Raw genomic sequence first — 18,951 nt, 5'->3', positions numbered from 1 at the left:
TAGTATAAAAGCTTATCTTTTTCAGGATTGATAATATCACTAACAGATAATATATACATACATTACACTTTCCACATGCTGAAGTGAGGTTTGGTATCGCATGAGGGAAAAACAACCACGTTAAACACACAATATGGCGAAAAATATGTTTACGCTTCTCAGAATTAACCACAATGATTGAAAGCAGCGTGTAGTCACGTCATGTATATATCGACTGAATTGTTTTAACTTTAAAATCATGATTTTCTAGCTTGTTTTATGTAAAAAAAAGACGCTAAAATTACCATGTCACTACGAAAAAATCTTTCACCAAACCGACCTCCACAATGAGAGGTATCCATTAACATACACGACCTACACGACAGACACAGCGAGAAATAAAAGTTGTGATAATTAATAAATAAATTGCTGTAGAAAAAAAATGAAAGTAAAATTAAGTAGTCAATCAAAAAATACTATGAAATTCGACACAATTCATATACTACTTTCATAAAATGATTAAAAATTCATATTTAATTACAATTACACTATCCACAAAATTGTCAAGTTATCTGCAAAGAATTATCAATTTTCCTCTTTAAAGATAAAGGTGGAATAATTTCTTAGTCTTAGGGTCGATAAATTTATAAAGGGCATTGTCTAAGCTGGAGGAGGCTCACTACAAAGCCTCTAGCAACATACATAGCCTATAAATTATCCAAAACTTACTTATGCGAAAAACGACCACGAAGAGGTATCTAAAAAATATCTAAAAATCTTTCTCTCGGTTGTTAAGCAAAACAAAATGTCAATTTAGAATTTGTTGATTTCGATAATTTTATGATGACGATGATGACGAAGACTTTTGCCCAATTACCAGCGACAAATATTTTCCACCGCCAATTAAAAATATGAGTTTAACAAGAAATGCATCAAATACAAGGTACATCTTTGATATGAGGTTACCATATACTTGTAGTTGGTTAGTTTTTCGTTCTATTTTAAGACAATAAATATATAATATTGTACAATAAATAATATCTGCGCAGACGAACATATAGATTTCTCGTTATAATTATCTCGTAATTAACTTCATTTCAGCTTTGGAAACTACCAAACAATTTCATCTTCGCCCTAAAATCAAGAACTTCGGGTTCACCAACACCCTGATTTACAACTGCAGGTTCCGGAGTACGTTTATTAAAAGCAGTGTGACCAGAGTGGTTGAAGAGACCGCTATCGCTGGATATCTCATTGCTTCGTGGTGGAGATCTGTTATTTTGGTAACCATTGGTCGACGAGTATTTAAATTTATTTGGTTGTTGTGTAGGAGGCGTTAGTGGACTAGCAGGTATATTCTTGGGAGGCGGTGGGCGTGGGGGTGCATCTTCGTCTGATGAATAATTAGTAACTGAATTTCTAACATACGGAAGATTATCTATTTCTGAACGTCGTCTATCAAAGTCCTGTTCCGCTTTTGATTTGTATTCACCTCGCACAGAATCACTCATACCAAAGTTGATTTGGTTTTTTAGTTTGAAATTTCTTGGTTTCACAACAGGCGGTGGTTGTCTTTGGTTCTCTATTTCGCGCTCTTTTCTTTCGCGCTCTTGCTTTGAACGTCTGAAAGTAAAAGTAAAATCATCAATAAAAAATAAAGTATACATAGGTGAATATTTATCATAGCACATCCGTATTTCATGAATGAAATACGGATGTGCTATGATAAATATTCATCTATGTATACACACCATCCGGATAAACTATCTGAGTTCATCACTAACATATTGCCGCACGTAGTGTAGTGGGTTCGTCTGCGGTTCCCAGTTATGGGGACCGCGGATCGAATCCCGCTTACTGCTAGACAGTATGTTAGTGATGAACAAAGTAGTTCTCTTTCAGTACAAAAAATAAAGTATTTTAGAAAACTTCGAAGCTGTTTGTTAATCGATAAAGAACATGTCGTAATAGAGATTATATACAACTTAGTTACTAACTCATTTTTTAAACAACAGGCTATCGAGACAAACTAACTAGTAAAAGAAACTCACAAGTATTCGTTCATTTCTCTGGCCTCCTGTTCTTTCTTCATCTCGAGTTCATACATCCTCTTTTCTTTCTCCTGCTCTTGTTTTTTGATTCGATCTTGACGTAGACGGTCTTGTTCTTGTTTCTGTCTCTCGCGTTTTTCTTTCTGTTCTTTTATCCACCGCTGTTGTTCAGACATAGCCTCATTAGGTCTGTTGTAAGAATTATAAGTTTCTTCTTCATCACTCGACGAGTCAATGTTCGTCTCATATTTACTTGTTCGTACATTTGAATACGTATCTTTATCAGAAAGAAGATTCTAAAATGAAGCAAGGAGGTTTAAGGTTTGGATGAAAGAATACAAAGACAAACTCAAAACAATACTTAGCTTATCTTTCTCATAAGAGCGCAAAAAACAATGGAAAAAAAATCGTAAAATAAAAGACCTAAGAAATATTTCTAACCCTAAGTTGAAACATATTTCCAGGTTTTTTAGTCTTTAAACCAATCCAGCCTTGGGGAGCGAAAACTAATTATTTCAATCCTTTATTGACAAAAAACTAAATGAAGTCTGCAAGATAAAATCTTATTTTTTTCTGAAAGGATAGTAAAAGCGTTACCTCAGGAGGAGGAGGAAGAAAGTCTGTGCTATCTAAATCAGTTTCTAACAAATTTTCTCGCGACGAATATCTCTTAATAACATTTTTGGTTTCAACTCTGTATACCTTTTGTGGTTTAGCTGGTGTGTTGTTATGGTTGATATCCTAAAAACAAAGAAAAAATATACTATAGTGAAAGTATTCCATATTTTGTTGCTAAAAATGTCAAAGTTAAAAATTACCACGATGAGCCACCTATTCAGTCTGCGATTTTTAAAACTATTATGATGGGAGAAGGGGGAGGGCGGATTCCGCTATAGCTTTTGAAGCTTTTGATAGGCATTTCCAAATTGAATCAAACTTGCTTTACGTCATGAAAGAAATAAAATAGCAGCAATAAATCAGAAGTTTGAAATTTGTCTTAAAATATCACATCTCCTTAAAATGCAATCACTTTAGTTCTGGAGCGAATTTTCACATTCTGTTTAAAGTTTCTGACAGCAAAATAAAATTTATTTAACATATTATGCGCATTTAAAAAAAAGTGAAGAATAATTCCCCTTTATAGGCTTTGACAGGTGTGTAAAATAAAACCCGGCAGGGACTGGAACCATTTAAAACTATATTCGCATGTCTTCTATAACAGTGGTGGAATTTTAACTTTTTTGCATTAAGATGACGAACTCTTTACCTTCTTTGTGAAAGCATCCACCGCACTCCACTCTTTCTCTTCACGTCTGTGTTTCTGTTTTACATCCTCTTCAATTTTTTGTTCTTCTTCCATCATAAACAAATCCATCTCTGCCGCAATCTTTTCGGCTTCTCGTAACGCATCATCAATACTCGCCATTTCTCTATCTAATTCACGCATATCAAGCCGTTCGGGCTCCTTTTTAACGGCGGGGAAACTTTTCGGTCGTTCGGTTTCCTTCTTTTGGTAACGAAGTTCTTGCTCTTTCTTTCTCTCCTCCTCCTTTTTACGCCTTTCTTCTATCAGTTTTTGCTTTTCTTTTCGTCTTGCTTCTTCAGCTTTTTTTTCTTCCTCTTCTTGACGTCTTTGCTGTTCAGCTAAAAAGTAGTCCCTACGTTTCTGTTCTTCAACTTCTCTTGCTTTCTGATCTTCTATATCTTGCCGTCTTTTTCTCTCTTGTTCTTCCTTCATTTGTCTAATCCTTTCCTCTTTTTCAACTCTTCTCATTTCTTCCTCTTTCCTGATTCGTTCTTCTTCGTGTCTCTTCATTTCCTCTTCTTCTTGTCGCCTTTTCGCCTCCTCAGCTTTTATTCTGTGTAACCTCTCATGTTCTTCTTTTCTTCTTCTTTCTTCTTGCCGCTGTCTTTCGACTTCTAGCTGTTCTTCTTGGCGTCTCTTTTCTTCAGCCAATTTTTCTTCCCAAGCACGTTTTTCTTCTGCAAGACGCATTTTCTCTCTGATTCCTTCTTCTTCCCGCCGTCTTTCCTCAGCTAGCTCCTTTTCTCTTTCTTTCGCAAGACGCATTTTTTCTCTTTCTTCTTCCAGTCGACGTTGTCTTGCTTCTTCCTACAAAATCGTGTTTACAGTTTAACAACTACGTTCTTTAAAAATCAGACACTCTAAGCGATTCTGCAAGTGTTTTAATGAGCCTGCTAAGAGCTTCACCTTCACAACTCTAATCAGTGCCGACCTAATATAGCAAGGACATTTAATGCTAGCGTTATTAAATACGTCTCCAATCAGTATGCTCTTAAATTAGAAAAGGTTTGTACAAAGAAAGTCGCATCTGCGCAAAAAGTATTTGTAAATACACAAGGGTAAGTGCAATGTTTTAACCACAAGTTTCTTCTTTGTTGTACAAGTTAATTATGCGCGTTGTTTATTTTCGTCGGGTAGTGTGTACTTATATAAAACGATTATATAAAAATTATTATAAAAAAAAACAGCAAACAAAAGACATTAGACCTCGTATCTTTTTTCAGCCTCTCTTTCCAGCTCCAACTCTTCAGCTCTTGCCCATTCTTCTGCTTCGCTTCTCCGTCGCCCCAGTTCCTCGTCATGTTGCTGTTTTCTTAACAATTCTTCCTCTTGCATGCGGCGCTCTTCCTCCTGAAGCTTTAGCTCCTCTTCTTGAAACTTTCGTTCTTCTTCCATCCTTGCTAGCCTCATCTCATACTCCAACTGTCTTTGTCGCAACTTAGCTCGAGTAGCTTTTTCTTCGGGAGTCAATAAATTACCATCTGAGTCGTAATCTGATTCGTTAAACGTCTCCACACTGTGCTCATCGGGATATGGCTTGTTGTAATGTGATATAACGGCTTGATCTTCGGGATAACCGTCAACGACTTCTCGAAGGTTTTTTTGGTCATGGTATCTCTTCTCTTGGTCATAATGTTGGCTGTTGTTACTATTAACGTGTACTTTCTCAGGTTCCTCCGGTCTTGGTGGCGGAACAACATTTGGCATGTTCTCATCGTTCTCGACAAGTTTTTCTAAGCCATGGTGGAAGGCAGCATGTTTCATTACTTCTAACGTAATAATAGGACCACTTTTACCCATTATTCTAGCAGCCCTGGAAAAAAATTTAATGTTAATTATATAACTACAAGGCTAAGACGTTTTCTTACTGAAACATTAAAGAAAACGAAAACTTCGATGCCGCAATTCCATTCAATTTTTATTACTCACATTTAGAAACAAATCAGTTTTTTTGTATATTTAAGAGCTTTTGTCATATTTTAGAAGCGTATAAAGTAGAGGGCGGAAAATGAAGACAATATTTATTTCCATAATCCTGAATAGCTGACGTGCAGTAGTCAATCAATGGGTGAATGCTAGAGAGCATATTGTTCCCTCTCCACACACTTTTATTTGCTAGCAACGGTGCTTCATTAAAATTGTTTACCCAGGAAAGCCTCTTCAGTTCCGGTACTGCTATGCTTAAAAGATCACGTACGAATGCGTGGTTTTTGATGTTTTTTTTTCATTCTGCTTCATTATTTCCACGCAATAATACTTTTTCCCAGTTGACAATTTGCTAGAACATCAAGAATACGTGACAACTTACTGTTTCTGTGTGACGTCAATTAAACTACTTTCATTCACACTAATGATCTGATCGCCAGCTTCAAGATTACCATCCTATAAAATGAAAACGAAGCTTTATATAGTTTACTTTCATATACACCTCCTAACTTAAAATCAGCTTAATTTGAAATTATTACCAGTGTCCTAAATAACTGGATAAGCACGTTTTGCAAAAAAAGAACATGATGTTAAAATAATACGAAGTGCCCCAAAAGGACGAATTAGGTCTCGATTATCATCAAAAGTTCATAACCCTATAAATTGTAATAAATTGTGATTTAAGCAAAATCTTAAAAATCATCCCAAATGCTATTAAATATTGAATGCTAACTATCTGACCCATATACCTTCAGTTACATATAAAACAACAAAGACATGGAACAACGATATGTTTGCAAAATAATTTTACCTGATCAGCAACACTTCCTGCTATAACTGCTTTTATGTAAATCCCATTAAATTCCGATTGTGCGCCCTAAGAATTAAACAACTTTCTTAGTACACATTCCCTTACAATACATTACATTACATTACACTAAATTACACACTTGAAGAACAGTTATAATTTAAAATATTAGCAGATAATTCTATAATTGATCAAAAGACACAGTACACAGAAGTCTTTCATCATTCGCTACCACAACATCAACTTGCATAGCAATAAAATCCAAGACGGGTCAAGTCATCATCTATTAACTCTTTATGTTTTACATTACGTTTCAATAACATCACAAAATTAGTCACAGTAATTTACTTGTAATTGTCTCTGTCAGCTGGCATGGTAAACTAGATCATAGCTGACATTGACGAATATTTATAACTATCACATACCTTTGCAGCGCATATGCTGAGTCCCAGACCACTCTTTCCCTTGTTGATGGTAACTCTTTGAATTGGTGGAGCTTCTCCCATCTATAAAAAAGAGATGGATGATATAACCGCTATGATGTCATTAGAGCTGAAAAGCGATGGTATTACACACGAATAAAATTATTTTTTACTTAACATTACCACAAATCAATGTTTACAAATTGCAGTGTCCACAAAATATATTTTTAAAACCTACACCCTGATTATGTAAACGAAGTCTTTACTTACTAGGCTTTCTGTACCATCATCAGAACCTAAAAATAAGTTGTTTTTTTTTAAATTAATTATTTAGAAGTTACCTATCTTTGTCACTATAATTCTGATAAAAATTACCTTATATACATCCCACAACATATTCAAAATAAAGTACAAAAATATACCATTATAGGTATACTGATTAGTCCAGCTCGTGCAATTACTTGACAGATAAGTACGAACCATAACTTTGTTATTTACGAAATTAAGTGCAAAAAAATATGTAAAGACTACCTCCGATTTCATAAGGTTCTTGATACACTGTCCATAATCCACTGGAGAGTGGATTAATAGTTAATTCACACAACCCTACAGGTAGTAAAATAAAAATTATATATACATAAAAACTTTAAAATTTCTTACATGCTCGTTTGAATTTCACACGCTACTTTCTCTTAGATCTCCAGAATAGATAAAAGAAAGCTGTTTTCATAATTTTATAATTTCAGCCCATCCATTATAAAAGCATTTTTCTAACTCAAAATAAAATACATCCTGATTCGTATAGAATTGTTCTGACATGGAATCAATACCACAATATAATTTAGAATTATTACTGCATTAACTTTTTAACAAAATTAATTGAATATCAATTTATATGTAGACAATATAGTAGATCAAATACATTGTGCAATTAAAGTTGTTGAATATTAAAATGAACCAGGTAAATTGGTCGTAATAAGATTAACCACTCCAGACCATATCACATTAAAATATATAACCTCTATTAACACGATAATAAGACACTGCAATAACCTTACCAACTCTTAATGTTGACTTCATAGTGGCAGGGAAATGAAAGGAAAGTAAGTAGCGTTGTTTCAGGGGTTGCTAGTTTAAATTTTTTATAAAGTTTTCAAAAAAATCGCCATGCAGTTAAAGGATAATTTACCTAGCTTCTCTCTCTGCCTAGCCTAAGTACCCAAAATAAAGAAATAAGGTCTTAAAGTATCATTGATTCCTGTGCTTCTGTGCAGCCTGTAGGCGTTAAAACAATTCACAATACCTTTTATTCTCCAAAACATTTATCAATACCTTTTATTCTCCAAAACATTTATCAATCACTGTGTGAAATATTTAAAGTCATAAAAAACTCCCCTACTACATCGGACTTTTTGTTTGTATGAAGTTGTCTTTGTAAAATAGGTTACTTTTATGCTACTTATTAGTTAAACACACACTCACCAGTTTCACATAATGGCTCCAAAAACTCTTGCAAACCTACAGGTACACCACGTATAATATCGGATGAATAACCTTCTTCTGGCAAAAGGAAAGGGAGTTGCAACTGAAAGTCTTCTTCCAATTTGACATCACGGCCATCATTGTGTGTTAATTGATCAGAAGTGCTTTCTGCTACTTTGACAATGTGTTCAATCAACTCTAAATGAACAAAAAAAATAAAACATAATAATTAGTACTACACCACACATTATTTAAAGCTTGTTCATCATGCAAGGTGCACAATACCAAGATGTTATGACATTTGAAGGATGTCAAATTCGTCCTTTTTTTAACATTTCAGTTTTTAATCACACTTTTAAACGGAAAAATCGCAACAAATAGCTACACCACCTGTATGTCAACACAGTAAAAAGCATAAACATTCACAATGCACACTAGTTTCGCATTCCCACATGTGTGCACTATGGAAAAAGCCACATTGGTGAAGGTCTAAAATTTGGCAAAAGGGGGTAAATTTAAAGGTTTCGAAATTCTCCAAATGTTAACATCAATCAGTTTTAAATGGTGGGTTGGGTTTGGGTATCTATTTGTGGGGGTGAACTATGAAATTTGTATTCTCTTAACAAAGAGTTGAAGACTTGTCGATAAGGCTCATGGAAAAGTCCACTTAGGCAAAAGGACAATGTAAAAAAGTTTTTTGCAAAAAAAAAATTGGCGAAATTTAGTTATTTGTTGCCTGTAATGTGTGGAAGTTGAAACGCTGATCAAAATAAATGGTGATCGAAATAATGTATAGGATTATCCACTTTGGTGGTCACAAGACGGACACAACTTCTGTATTATTATATACATACTGTGACTGTAATAAATTGTCCATTGTCCTATTCATATTTTAGTATTTACTGAACAACAGGTATTTATAAAGTTTGACAAACACTATCTAACCTTGTGGTATTTCAGGCTCATCTGGTTCTGGTAGATAATTTTCCAACAAATACCGCAACTGTAGTGAATTTAGCTTAAAACACACCTCTGCAATGTTAGATATATCTTCAGCATTATCTTTCGGTGCTTCCAAGAGGTGGGCAGTCTAAAACAACATCAATTAATTACATAGCTTAATTACATAACAAATTAAAACAATTTATAACAAAAACAGGAAAATTAGACACATAATTAAAAGAAAAGGAAAGTAGTAGTGAAATTGGTGCAGAAGCAGAGTTGCAACAAAATATTTAGGTTGTGTTAATTTTACTACACTGATGTATTTCTTTAAATAACGAAGATTCTAATTAGAAGAACAAATACAGATAAAGGTTTGTACATACATGCATTTTTCCTGGGTTTTTTTCTTACTATATCTAACATTCTTATCTTTTCTTGCATCAACTGAACTAGTAAGAAAAAGTACGTAAATTACCTGAACTATTCTTGCTAAATGGCAATCAGCTGCTAATTCCAATCCTTGTCGTTCAGCCCAGGCCTCTATAAAACTTAATCTCATACGTAAACAATGACCCCACAGTTCACTGCATAATCTAAGTTGGGGTTCAAACACAATACGATTGAACGTCCACATGTTGATAAAATGAAACAGTTGTGAGAATAATTGAATAGTTAGAGCTGCATTAACACGACATCGTCTTAACAAAGACATGGCAGAGGACAAGATGTATAAAATATCAGCCATAACTGGTGATCCATTGTGTCTAATACGAGCACCTAAAACAAATGAAGCAAAAAACTTAAAAAATGGAGTTACAACATCTGTCCAAAAAATCACTCTAGTAACTTATAGAAATTATAACTTTTAGAGGGGTCATTCAGGGCCTCAAAAATTAAAAAGTTTTAACTGCTTGGAGCGTTCACCTCATAAATAACAAAAATAAATAAAACACTTTTTTAATTTTGAAAAGAGCAAATTGTAAGTTATAATAAAACACAAATACTGGGGAGCCTTTTGTTTCATTATTCGACAAAAAACTTAATTATAAGTCATCTACAAAAATACAATTATTTGTTACTACTCTTACAAACAATTACATTGTAGCACAATGGAAAATATTATAAGAGAATGAAAATATTCTGGAAGTTAAAACTTTAATATTTGCCAATAAAATTAAAATACTTTAAGCAATGGCAATTAGTATTCTACAACTATATATGAAGAAAATAATACCTTTTCATTGCGACAAACTTTTTGTTCCTTTCTGATTTTATATTGCTAATTTCTTTTACTTTTTTTATTCATTTTTCTTTAATAGAATTAATTGCTAAAAGCTGACTCACTCAGACTTTAATAAACTTATTTCTGATGATGAATGTGTTCCCAAAATTAGCTAGAAAACCAAAAATATACCTGGTGCGATCCACTGTCCACTACTTAGAGGTCTACCATCTGCATCCATGGGAGTAACACTAAAAGGACCATCATTTGTCCAGTTTAATAACTCCACCGACTCAGCACGTTCTAGCAAATCATCATTTAGGATTTCGTTTAGTTCATCAGAACGTATGTCTACATATTCTGATGGATCAAAAAAAGCAGGAAGTGCAAGTGATAATTCTTCTTCCATTGCATTTACAAGTAATCTAAATTACCAAGAAATTTTGTGTTAATATTTTGACTTTATTTCAAATGTTTTCCTAGAGGTTCCATAAGATACCACAAATCAAAACAAACACCAGTACTTGTTTTGTGATTGTTTTATGAGTAATATACTTACGCAAAGGCTTCTTGTATTGACTGAGCAAGTATTGCTTGAGCACTCTTTGTCAACGGCCCAATAGTACTATCTTGTCTGTAGAAGTGAAGAAGCTCTGATGCATTTGCCATCCAGAAAGCTAAACCACCCGCTAATCTATCATTTTCCTACAAACGATAAGAAAATAGAAAACCTATTGATTAAATTTGTTCAACTGTTCATTAAAAGCTATACTTTTAATTTGAAAGTATGAGATATCACCAACCTGAATAGTCTGTTGAATACTTGAGGCAATTCCTTTTGTTATACTAGACAACAGCTTCATGCGATTAGTTTCATTCAGACCAGGCTGAAAGTCAGGAGATATTATATGTCTTGCTGCAAGGTAGAGAGTGTATGTTGGTGCAAGTTTAAAGTTCACATTTATCCCACTAATGATTGCTGCAAAGAAAGCATCTCTGCCATGATTTAAAAATGTTAATGCAGCTGGAAGGAGATTCTCCTCAACATTATTATCCATGTCTAATAGGTCAGACACAGAATGACGACTCAGCCTTCCTTTCATTGACGGTTGACTGACATCTTCAAGACTCTAAGTGAAGAATTGATAAATCAATAAAACTCTGTCACACTGACATTATTTTAGAAAAACTAGTGCTTTAATTTCTGTAATTTTCTCCTTCATTATTTACAATCTTGTTATCCATACCAATACCTTTTTGATATAAGTGTACTTTGAGTTGTTTCAAAGACTATGGAGCACTCTAACTAACTTGACATTTAAAGATGAGGGTGACTAATTTCCATAGCATGTATTTCCCATTAAAGCAAGAAAAAAACATTGTGTGCCAAAATACATACCCCATATCCATGAATAACTTTTACTGGCTTGATTGAAGCCATTTCATCATCAACACCATTACCATCTTCATCAACTGCACTTCCAGTTTGTTCATTCAAAACCATTTCTATGAGCTCTGGAGATAGTGGAGGACTACTAACACTACAATAAACAACAAGTCATTTCAATCAAGTTTACGTAGCAAATGTACTTTCAGACACCATTGTACCAACAACAACAAAAAAGAGAAACATTTTGTTAACTTTGCAACTAATACTATTTACTACCAACGAGGCTCTCATTAAAACTGTTGTTATAAATTGTGGTTTAAGGTCAAAAGTTGTTTTCAGTTAATTACTCCAAGGTACATTGCTTTTTGCATTGAATGATTAAGAGATTTGAACTACATAGGGTTACTTTACTATTTTTAAAATGAGAGAAACTATTTTTAAATATTTTATAAGAAACTAACAGCCTCACCTGGACTTGTATGGTGAAAGGTTTTCATCACTTCCAATACTGTTACGTTCAGGTGGATCATCATTAGGATTGTGGAAACGAAATGTATGCAGTCCTCCAAATTGTACAACATCACCAGAGTGCAGTAGAGTGTTATCATATATTCTTTGGTCAGAAACTCTTACATCTGCCTCGGGTCCATGAGGAACAATAGATACTGTGCCAAGTGCATTTACTATAGAACAGTGTGATGCAAGAATTTTAGGCGAAAATAACTGAAGATATTGTACATCAGGGCTCGGATTTCTACTGCTTCCAATAATGGTTTCATTAGGCCTAATATAATATATTTTAGGTTTATAATTAATTTCTTTGCCTTCTGGTGTAAGCTCTAAGAAATAGGGCAGTATATCTCTATCAACAATATTGCCACAAGAAAATCCTTCTGGAGGCTCATTACTGCCGCCATCATTGTTCCGTTCATTATTTTTTTCCGAGTCAGAAGAGTTGGCTTTTTGGACTCCCTTCTTATTACGCTTGTTTGGTGGATTAGATGTGGATTTGTTTTTCTCATTGCTTTTATTACTATTCTTCTTTGAAAAGAGTCCGTTTTTACGAAGGTGAAAAGTGATTACACCATTTTCTTTTGGCCAACTATTCTGAATGGCTAATGGACAATCCGAAGGCCGTATTATTCGTTCTTTTGGAACTGGGTTTGGAACTCCTGCAGGGATTATAGCCATAACTATGCAATATTCTTCTGGGTCTTCTTTTGGAAGCAAAAATTTTTCCAATGCAGCTTGTGTAACAACCTTAGTATTGTCTTTTACAGATGCCAAAATTGTTTTGTATGGAATTTCTGGCTTAAGGCTCTCAGCGAATATTTTCAAAATGCCTCCTGTCTGTGGTCCACCTTTATTTTGAAACTCTTTTATTCTTTTTTCCAATTTTTGGTGTCTTCTTCTTCTCATGACTGCTTCTGGATTTGACTTTGTTCTTGTTAGTGTACTTTCTGGTAAATCTCTAAACAGTTCTTGTGCCATCGCAGCATCTTTTTCAGTGGTAGCATTTCTTTTCCGGTTCATCTCTTCTTTTCTTTTCTTTCTGTATTTTCTTGATAAACGATAAACTGAACGTTGAATGACACTTTCTTCTTTCTTTCTACTATCTTCTTCTGGAACAAAGAAGTTTCTTGCTTGAACTTTTAAATTTGCACTTTTTAACAGAAAACGACCTTCTCTATCATCCTTATGCCAAAGCAATTGAACTAGAAGAGGTTTTTCATTTGCTGATAATTTTCGAACATCTATAAAACAAACATATTACACAAAGCTACAACACATGAAATAATAATTTTATTATCCTAAAATACTCTAGAGAAAGTTTTATTCTCAAAGTCAAAGGTGACAAAAGTATGTGAAACTAGTGTTGTTGTGACTGGTACAGTACTGCTTAAATCTAACTTAAGGGAGTCCTACAATCTTTTGTTTAGACATAAACTTTTGTTTTCTATCTTTATTTTTATGCACAAACCATAAGAATAAGATGTGACGAAGCCGTTTGTTCTTATATACAACATACAGGCTATTGTTTAAAAGCGCTTAAAAATGATCACAAAAGCAATTTAAATTTATAATTTATTTTTAAACAAAGATATTCTTTATTTCACATGAACTATGGTTAAAAAATTATTACTGTGATTGAAAATAATACTTTAATTGCTATATGTAGGCTTCAACAGGACATTTTCTCCCAATTTGAGATCAAAATATGGTGAGAAAATTTGCTAGTGCAAATCACTGTGATGGTATATTATTAATATTTTTAAGCAGCAATAGAAACGCTTTTTTAGATCGCATTTTAAAAATTTTTAAAAATGAAAAACAGGGATAAAAAAGCTTCGTTAGATTGCATTTTAAAAGTTTAAGCACAAAAAGCGACGATAGAAATGCTTTTTTAGGTCAAGTTTCAAAAGTTTAAGAACAAAATACGGTGATGGAAATGCTTTTTTAGATCGCATTTTAAAAATTTAAGAACAAAGAACGGCGATAGTAAAGCTTCCTTAGGTCGCATTTTAAAAATTTAAGAAAGAAGAGCGGTGGTAGAAAAGCTTTTTAGATGGCATTACAAAAACAAAATGTTCTCACAATGAGTGTTTTGATCTATCAAGAATGTCAAAAGTTAGATTTTTAGATTTTTTCTTTCTTCGGTATTAAAATTTAATTTGTTTTCGAAATCTTATCATGAAGGGACTGTACTGTAAATTGCTTCTTAAGACACAGCATTTTACTAAAAGACTCATGTTTGAAACAAACATATTTTTGTGAAAACAACTTTAATCAGTATACTGTATTTAACCTGCATTGTAATGTTCACAAAAAGGAGTTATAATATAAGGTATCATCGCAATAAGTTCTTAATTTAATCTGGAAAGTCATTTTTTCTAAGGCCAAAACTATACATCTACTTTCTTGGCATATAACTCATTAAAACATAGTTATTATTGTAGCGTGGTGTGTTTTGACTTACTTACTTTTATAAGGCCTAAAGAGATAATCGAGACATGATGGCTTTTCCAGCTTCACAGGGTGCACAGTTTTTCAAAAAGATTTTTCAGTAAATGTGTTTAAAAAACTATGCACCCTGCACAATTAATTTTGTACAGAGTTGACTGTAAGACAATTGTGTGAAGTGCATAAATTATTAATTGACCAACTTTAAACGTATTTTAGGCATAAATCACATTTGCTGGCTAATAAGTAACACTGTCTAAACAAATGGTATTTGTTATTAAAGGTATTTGTTTTTATAGATGGTTCACCGTCACTTATTTGGAACAATTTATTCCAATCCTAAAGCCTAAACAAATGCAGAAATAAAAAGACAAAGAGAAAGCCTGTGGATTTTGGATTTTTAGAAGATGTGGAAACTTGCTTATTCAGTTCTTTATTTATTCAATTCCTTTATCATTCAAGTGTTAGCTCTAATAAGTTATAAAAACCATCAAGGCTAAAGCTTCAGTTTTTGAAAGCTATCTTTTAACAAATCAGATATATTATATATACAAAATTTTACCTCCAGTAGAATGTATTTCGAATAGTTCATAATTTGGAGTTGACAGCATCTTCATATCTGGACAAAATTTTTCGATCAATTGTGGCATAATATCACTAACAGTTTGCTCATTGTTGAATCTGAGACATTTAGTGGAAGCTTTTTGACCCTGGTCTTGGAAATAAAAACGTATAACTCCATGAAACTTTGGGACCTATAAAATAAAAAGATATCCTTTATCATAGCGACAAAATAGAATAAAATTCAAATCAGGGTTTGACCTTATTTAGTTTTTGTATATAGAAGCCAATAATTCAAGAAAATGTAACGGCCAACACAGACCCCATCCGCAGTTAGCACAGACCACAACCGACCACAAATGTCGATGTAGACACACTTATTCTTGAAATGAAACTATAGTTCATGTGTGCAATTTCCCCTCACTTTAGTAGGTCAGACTACCTAAACAACATATCATAATAATAAACTATCACTTCATTATTATCTTACATATACCTAAAATTGGTTTCTCAAGCATGATTAGAAAAATGCACATTTTGAATAAATTGGCTAACAAATATCAGTCAGAGCCTGTTAAGCCTTGTACATTATGTTTTTATAGTGAAAGAGGCGTTGATTTAAAATGTAGTGATTTTTTTATTGTTACTTCAACTTTCTCATTTTTTTTTGCTTTTGGTCTCATAATCATTGAATCTTGATCACCTTAAACACAACAATTGGTGTTAATGATGTTGGGTTAAATCTAAGGAGCACTCCACAGAAAAACTTAAAACACACAAATGACTTCCAAGGCCTTTGCCATTGCATCCAGCTGGGTAGTTTGTTGGAAAAATTAGCCTGCAAGTGCTAAATCACACAAATTTGCATTAGTAATCCTTGTGCTATCAATGCAAATGTAATGAAGATTTGACAAAAAAAGATTGTCAAAAATTGGCCCAACACCAAAACAGGATTTCTAACCGGCAATGCATACGAATGATGAATTATGAAAATCATTACCTAAAAGAATATTCTAAATTTTTTATATTATACTTATTTTCTTTTAATTACTCTTGAATCTTCAATAGTGCACTGTATCTTACTGGGTAAAAGTCTTTGTGCAGAAGATCAGGGTTCCATTTCCTTAGTGATAATTTAATATGGGACAGTGAATGTCATTAATGCTGTGTCTGTGTAGCTCCTGAAAATAAAAGACAGGGTATTTTCCTCGATATTTGTGAGGCTAGCCATGTAAAATATGCACAATCTATAATCAATTAATTTTTGGACATTTTTTTCTACCAGGCAATCTCAGTTTTGGAAAATTGTTTACATATTATTAATTTTGTTTTTGACAAAAAATTTTGTCTTCGAGAACCTTTGTAGAGAGGACAGCCAAAACTGGGTCATGCTAAACCACACACAAAACCTTGAAGTTATACAAATAAACATTTTTTTAATTTGCTGTGAAAGTAAAATTCCCTGGGGATTTCAACAAGCCAACAACTAATCAAATACAAAAAGGCCTTACTTTTTGTTGAACAGATGCTTACTGTATTTAGGCTATAACACTCACTTTGAAAAAATTGCCCCAGCCATTGACCAATGGTTTATAAACCGTCATGCACTGCACGAAAATAGCAACTGAGTTTGTTTTGTCATGGGCTAAACACAGTGAGGTCCATGCATACAGCTGATGTACACAGCCAGTTACTAATATTAAATAGCAAATTAGGCATATTTTGTAGTATTAGTATAGGACAAAAATTAAGAAGTTACAACTATTTGGTTTTTGAGTCGCCTAACAAATCCTATATAAAAATCAGGTGGATACCAGTGCACACTAATTGAAAATTGAAATTTTAGATTAAGTTTAGAATGTATAAATAAAAAATTATTGAATATGTTCTGAACTCTGGTTAAAATCTTGGATACAGGATATTCTAACCATTAATTTTTCAGTTGGGTAAGAATACTGGGGTTACAGGTGACATGTTTTTATTGTGCTTAAAAATGCTAGCCATGAGCACAAAAGCTCTTGAAAAATGTCTAAAATAATACACAAAAACTAGCTATTTAAATAACACACCGATTCCATCGTCTGTTTCATGGTGTACAATTGAGATTTGTCACTATTAGTTAAAAAACTACTAAACATGGGATCCTGCTATCATGGTATATGTACTATGACTGACAGAATAAATCATCAAACAATAAGTTTGATTTAGCTTTGTATATATAATAATCTTTTCAGAACAACTTTATTTATTGATCCAAAAAAAAAATATTTGAGAACATTATGTATGATTCCTAAAATATTTAAAAGGAATGATATATACATTGAAAAGTAATAGAAATTCAAAACTCTCATTTCCAACTTGATAGATTTTGCTATCCTGTACTACTCATAAGGCACCATTTTGACAAATATATACTGTGTCTGCTGGGTTTTGTGTTTAGTGGTTTTCCCTGACTGACTTTACTTGTGTGAACCAATAGCTACAAGTTTTGTTCAAATATTTCTCATTTTCTAAAGAAATAGTGTCCATGACATGAAAATTTAGTATGTTATTGCCAGTAACACTACTTCACACATCCGTAAAGGAATTGTAACTTTTCTTTTCTAAATATTTCACTTTTCTTAATACTCAGATACTTCCTAATTTATAACAGTTTACTAACTTTTTAAATTCTCAATAGGAGAATTTTAAGTTAGCTGAAACTATGAACAGTGTAAGCTATAGGTTATCCAACAAATATAATAATTGTAGGATCACCTAATTTATTTGGATAAAATTTTTTCATATCTGATTGAGCACATTGCACTAATATTTTATGTTGGCTAGAAAAATTGTGCCTTACCACCGGGTACTTTATCTCCTTTTCCCTGACTGACTTTATTTTAGCAAGAATATACACAATTAGAAGATGGTCATTTAAATTATCTAGCTGACCACTTGCAGAAGTACTTTAATATATGTTGACTGGAAAATTCTGCATTACCAGGATGGTAAACTTTAACTCACTATAGCTAGCTAGCTAGAAACTCGTAATTGTTAAGAAATATTATCAAAAGGACCAAAAAGTAAAGAAAACATAAAAAACAAAAGAAAACAGTTTTGGGGTATGATATTATGCCCAAGAATACCAAAACAAATATTATTCAGAAGGATAGACACACCTCATTTGGGCCGCTTGTGAGCGTCAGTCTAAATAAATCAATTCTGCTTGCATGCCATTCTTCTGCAAACTCTTTAAAATATTGAGGCTTTTTTAAAGCTGCTTCAAATTCAGGATCCATCTTGAAAGTATGATATTGCTTGTAGGGCTAATGAATTATGTATATTTGAATGATTTTGAAATCACAACAACTGATCATTTTGACTTCAATTTTCTGTTGTTGATGGAATGTTTATGCCGCTGACCAGAATACACTACCCGAGCTTGTTGCAACCAAGTTGCGTTTCACACTAAAATATTCAAAACAAAATGAAAAACGTGACGTTTTTTTAAAAAACAACTCGGTCGTTTACTTTCGTTTACTAGAGGGATATACCCTGTCTATTATTTCCAGACGGGCATGGCTAAGATGGGGACTCTTAAATTATTTAATACTCATTTTGAGTTCCGCAGACCCAAATACGGTCCGCGCTCTAACAGACAGCTCCCCTGCAACGTCTAAAGGGGGATTTTCACAAAGCGAATTGAACGGCGAATTCGATAGCGAATTCGCTTTTTAATTTTCACGACAAAATAAATTAGACGCCAAATTCATTGTTTACATTGGTTAACCGCGTTCTGATTGGTCTAAGACTAGCAGCGAAAACTTTAGCCACGAAAAAGTAGGAACTGTTTCTACTTTTCAGCAAAGCGAATATTTCGATGCAAAATCATAACAAACAAAACTGCGCATGCTCA

At 33.2% G+C, this 18,951-nt stretch overlaps 2 protein-coding genes across 3 annotated transcripts in view; one reads left to right on the top strand and one right to left on the bottom strand.

Moving 5' to 3' along the window:
- LOC130645426 (afadin-like) lies at positions 1–18,476 on the bottom strand. 2 transcript variants are annotated; one of them, XM_057451413.1, is made up of 20 exons: positions 18,215–18,476; positions 15,055–15,247; positions 12,001–13,285; positions 11,541–11,682; positions 10,945–11,271; positions 10,701–10,846; positions 10,334–10,566; positions 9,395–9,696; positions 8,920–9,064; positions 7,975–8,172; positions 7,024–7,098; positions 6,763–6,788; positions 6,496–6,576; positions 6,074–6,139; positions 5,645–5,718; positions 4,543–5,149; positions 3,298–4,143; positions 2,628–2,771; positions 2,031–2,326; positions 1–1,602 (listed from the first exon to the last, which is right to left on the bottom strand). In XM_057451413.1, exons 1-20 carry the CDS (start codon positions 18,332–18,334, stop codon positions 1,077–1,079), a joined length of 5,832 nt encoding a protein of 1,943 aa, XP_057307396.1. In that variant the 5' UTR covers positions 18,335–18,476; the 3' UTR covers positions 1–1,076. The 2 variants fall into 2 exon arrangements, with proteins under 2 accessions (XP_057307396.1, XP_057307397.1); XM_057451414.1 differs by having other exon boundaries at positions 2,733–2,771.
- Positions 9,268–18,951, top strand: part of LOC130645434 (dnaJ homolog subfamily B member 13-like) — a 41,002-nt gene continuing 31,318 nt past the window's right edge. Inside the window, exon 1 of the mRNA XM_057451420.1 lies at positions 9,268–9,290. The gene's annotated coding sequence lies outside the window, so the exon portion shown is untranslated. The remainder of the gene's footprint in view (positions 9,291–18,951) is intronic.

Source organism: Hydractinia symbiolongicarpus, chromosome 5 (genome assembly GCF_029227915.1).
Source record: "Hydractinia symbiolongicarpus strain clone_291-10 chromosome 5, HSymV2.1, whole genome shotgun sequence".
Lineage (NCBI taxonomy): Eukaryota > Metazoa > Cnidaria > Hydrozoa > Anthoathecata > Hydractiniidae > Hydractinia > Hydractinia symbiolongicarpus.
This window is presented reverse-complemented; position numbering and strand designations above follow the sequence as displayed.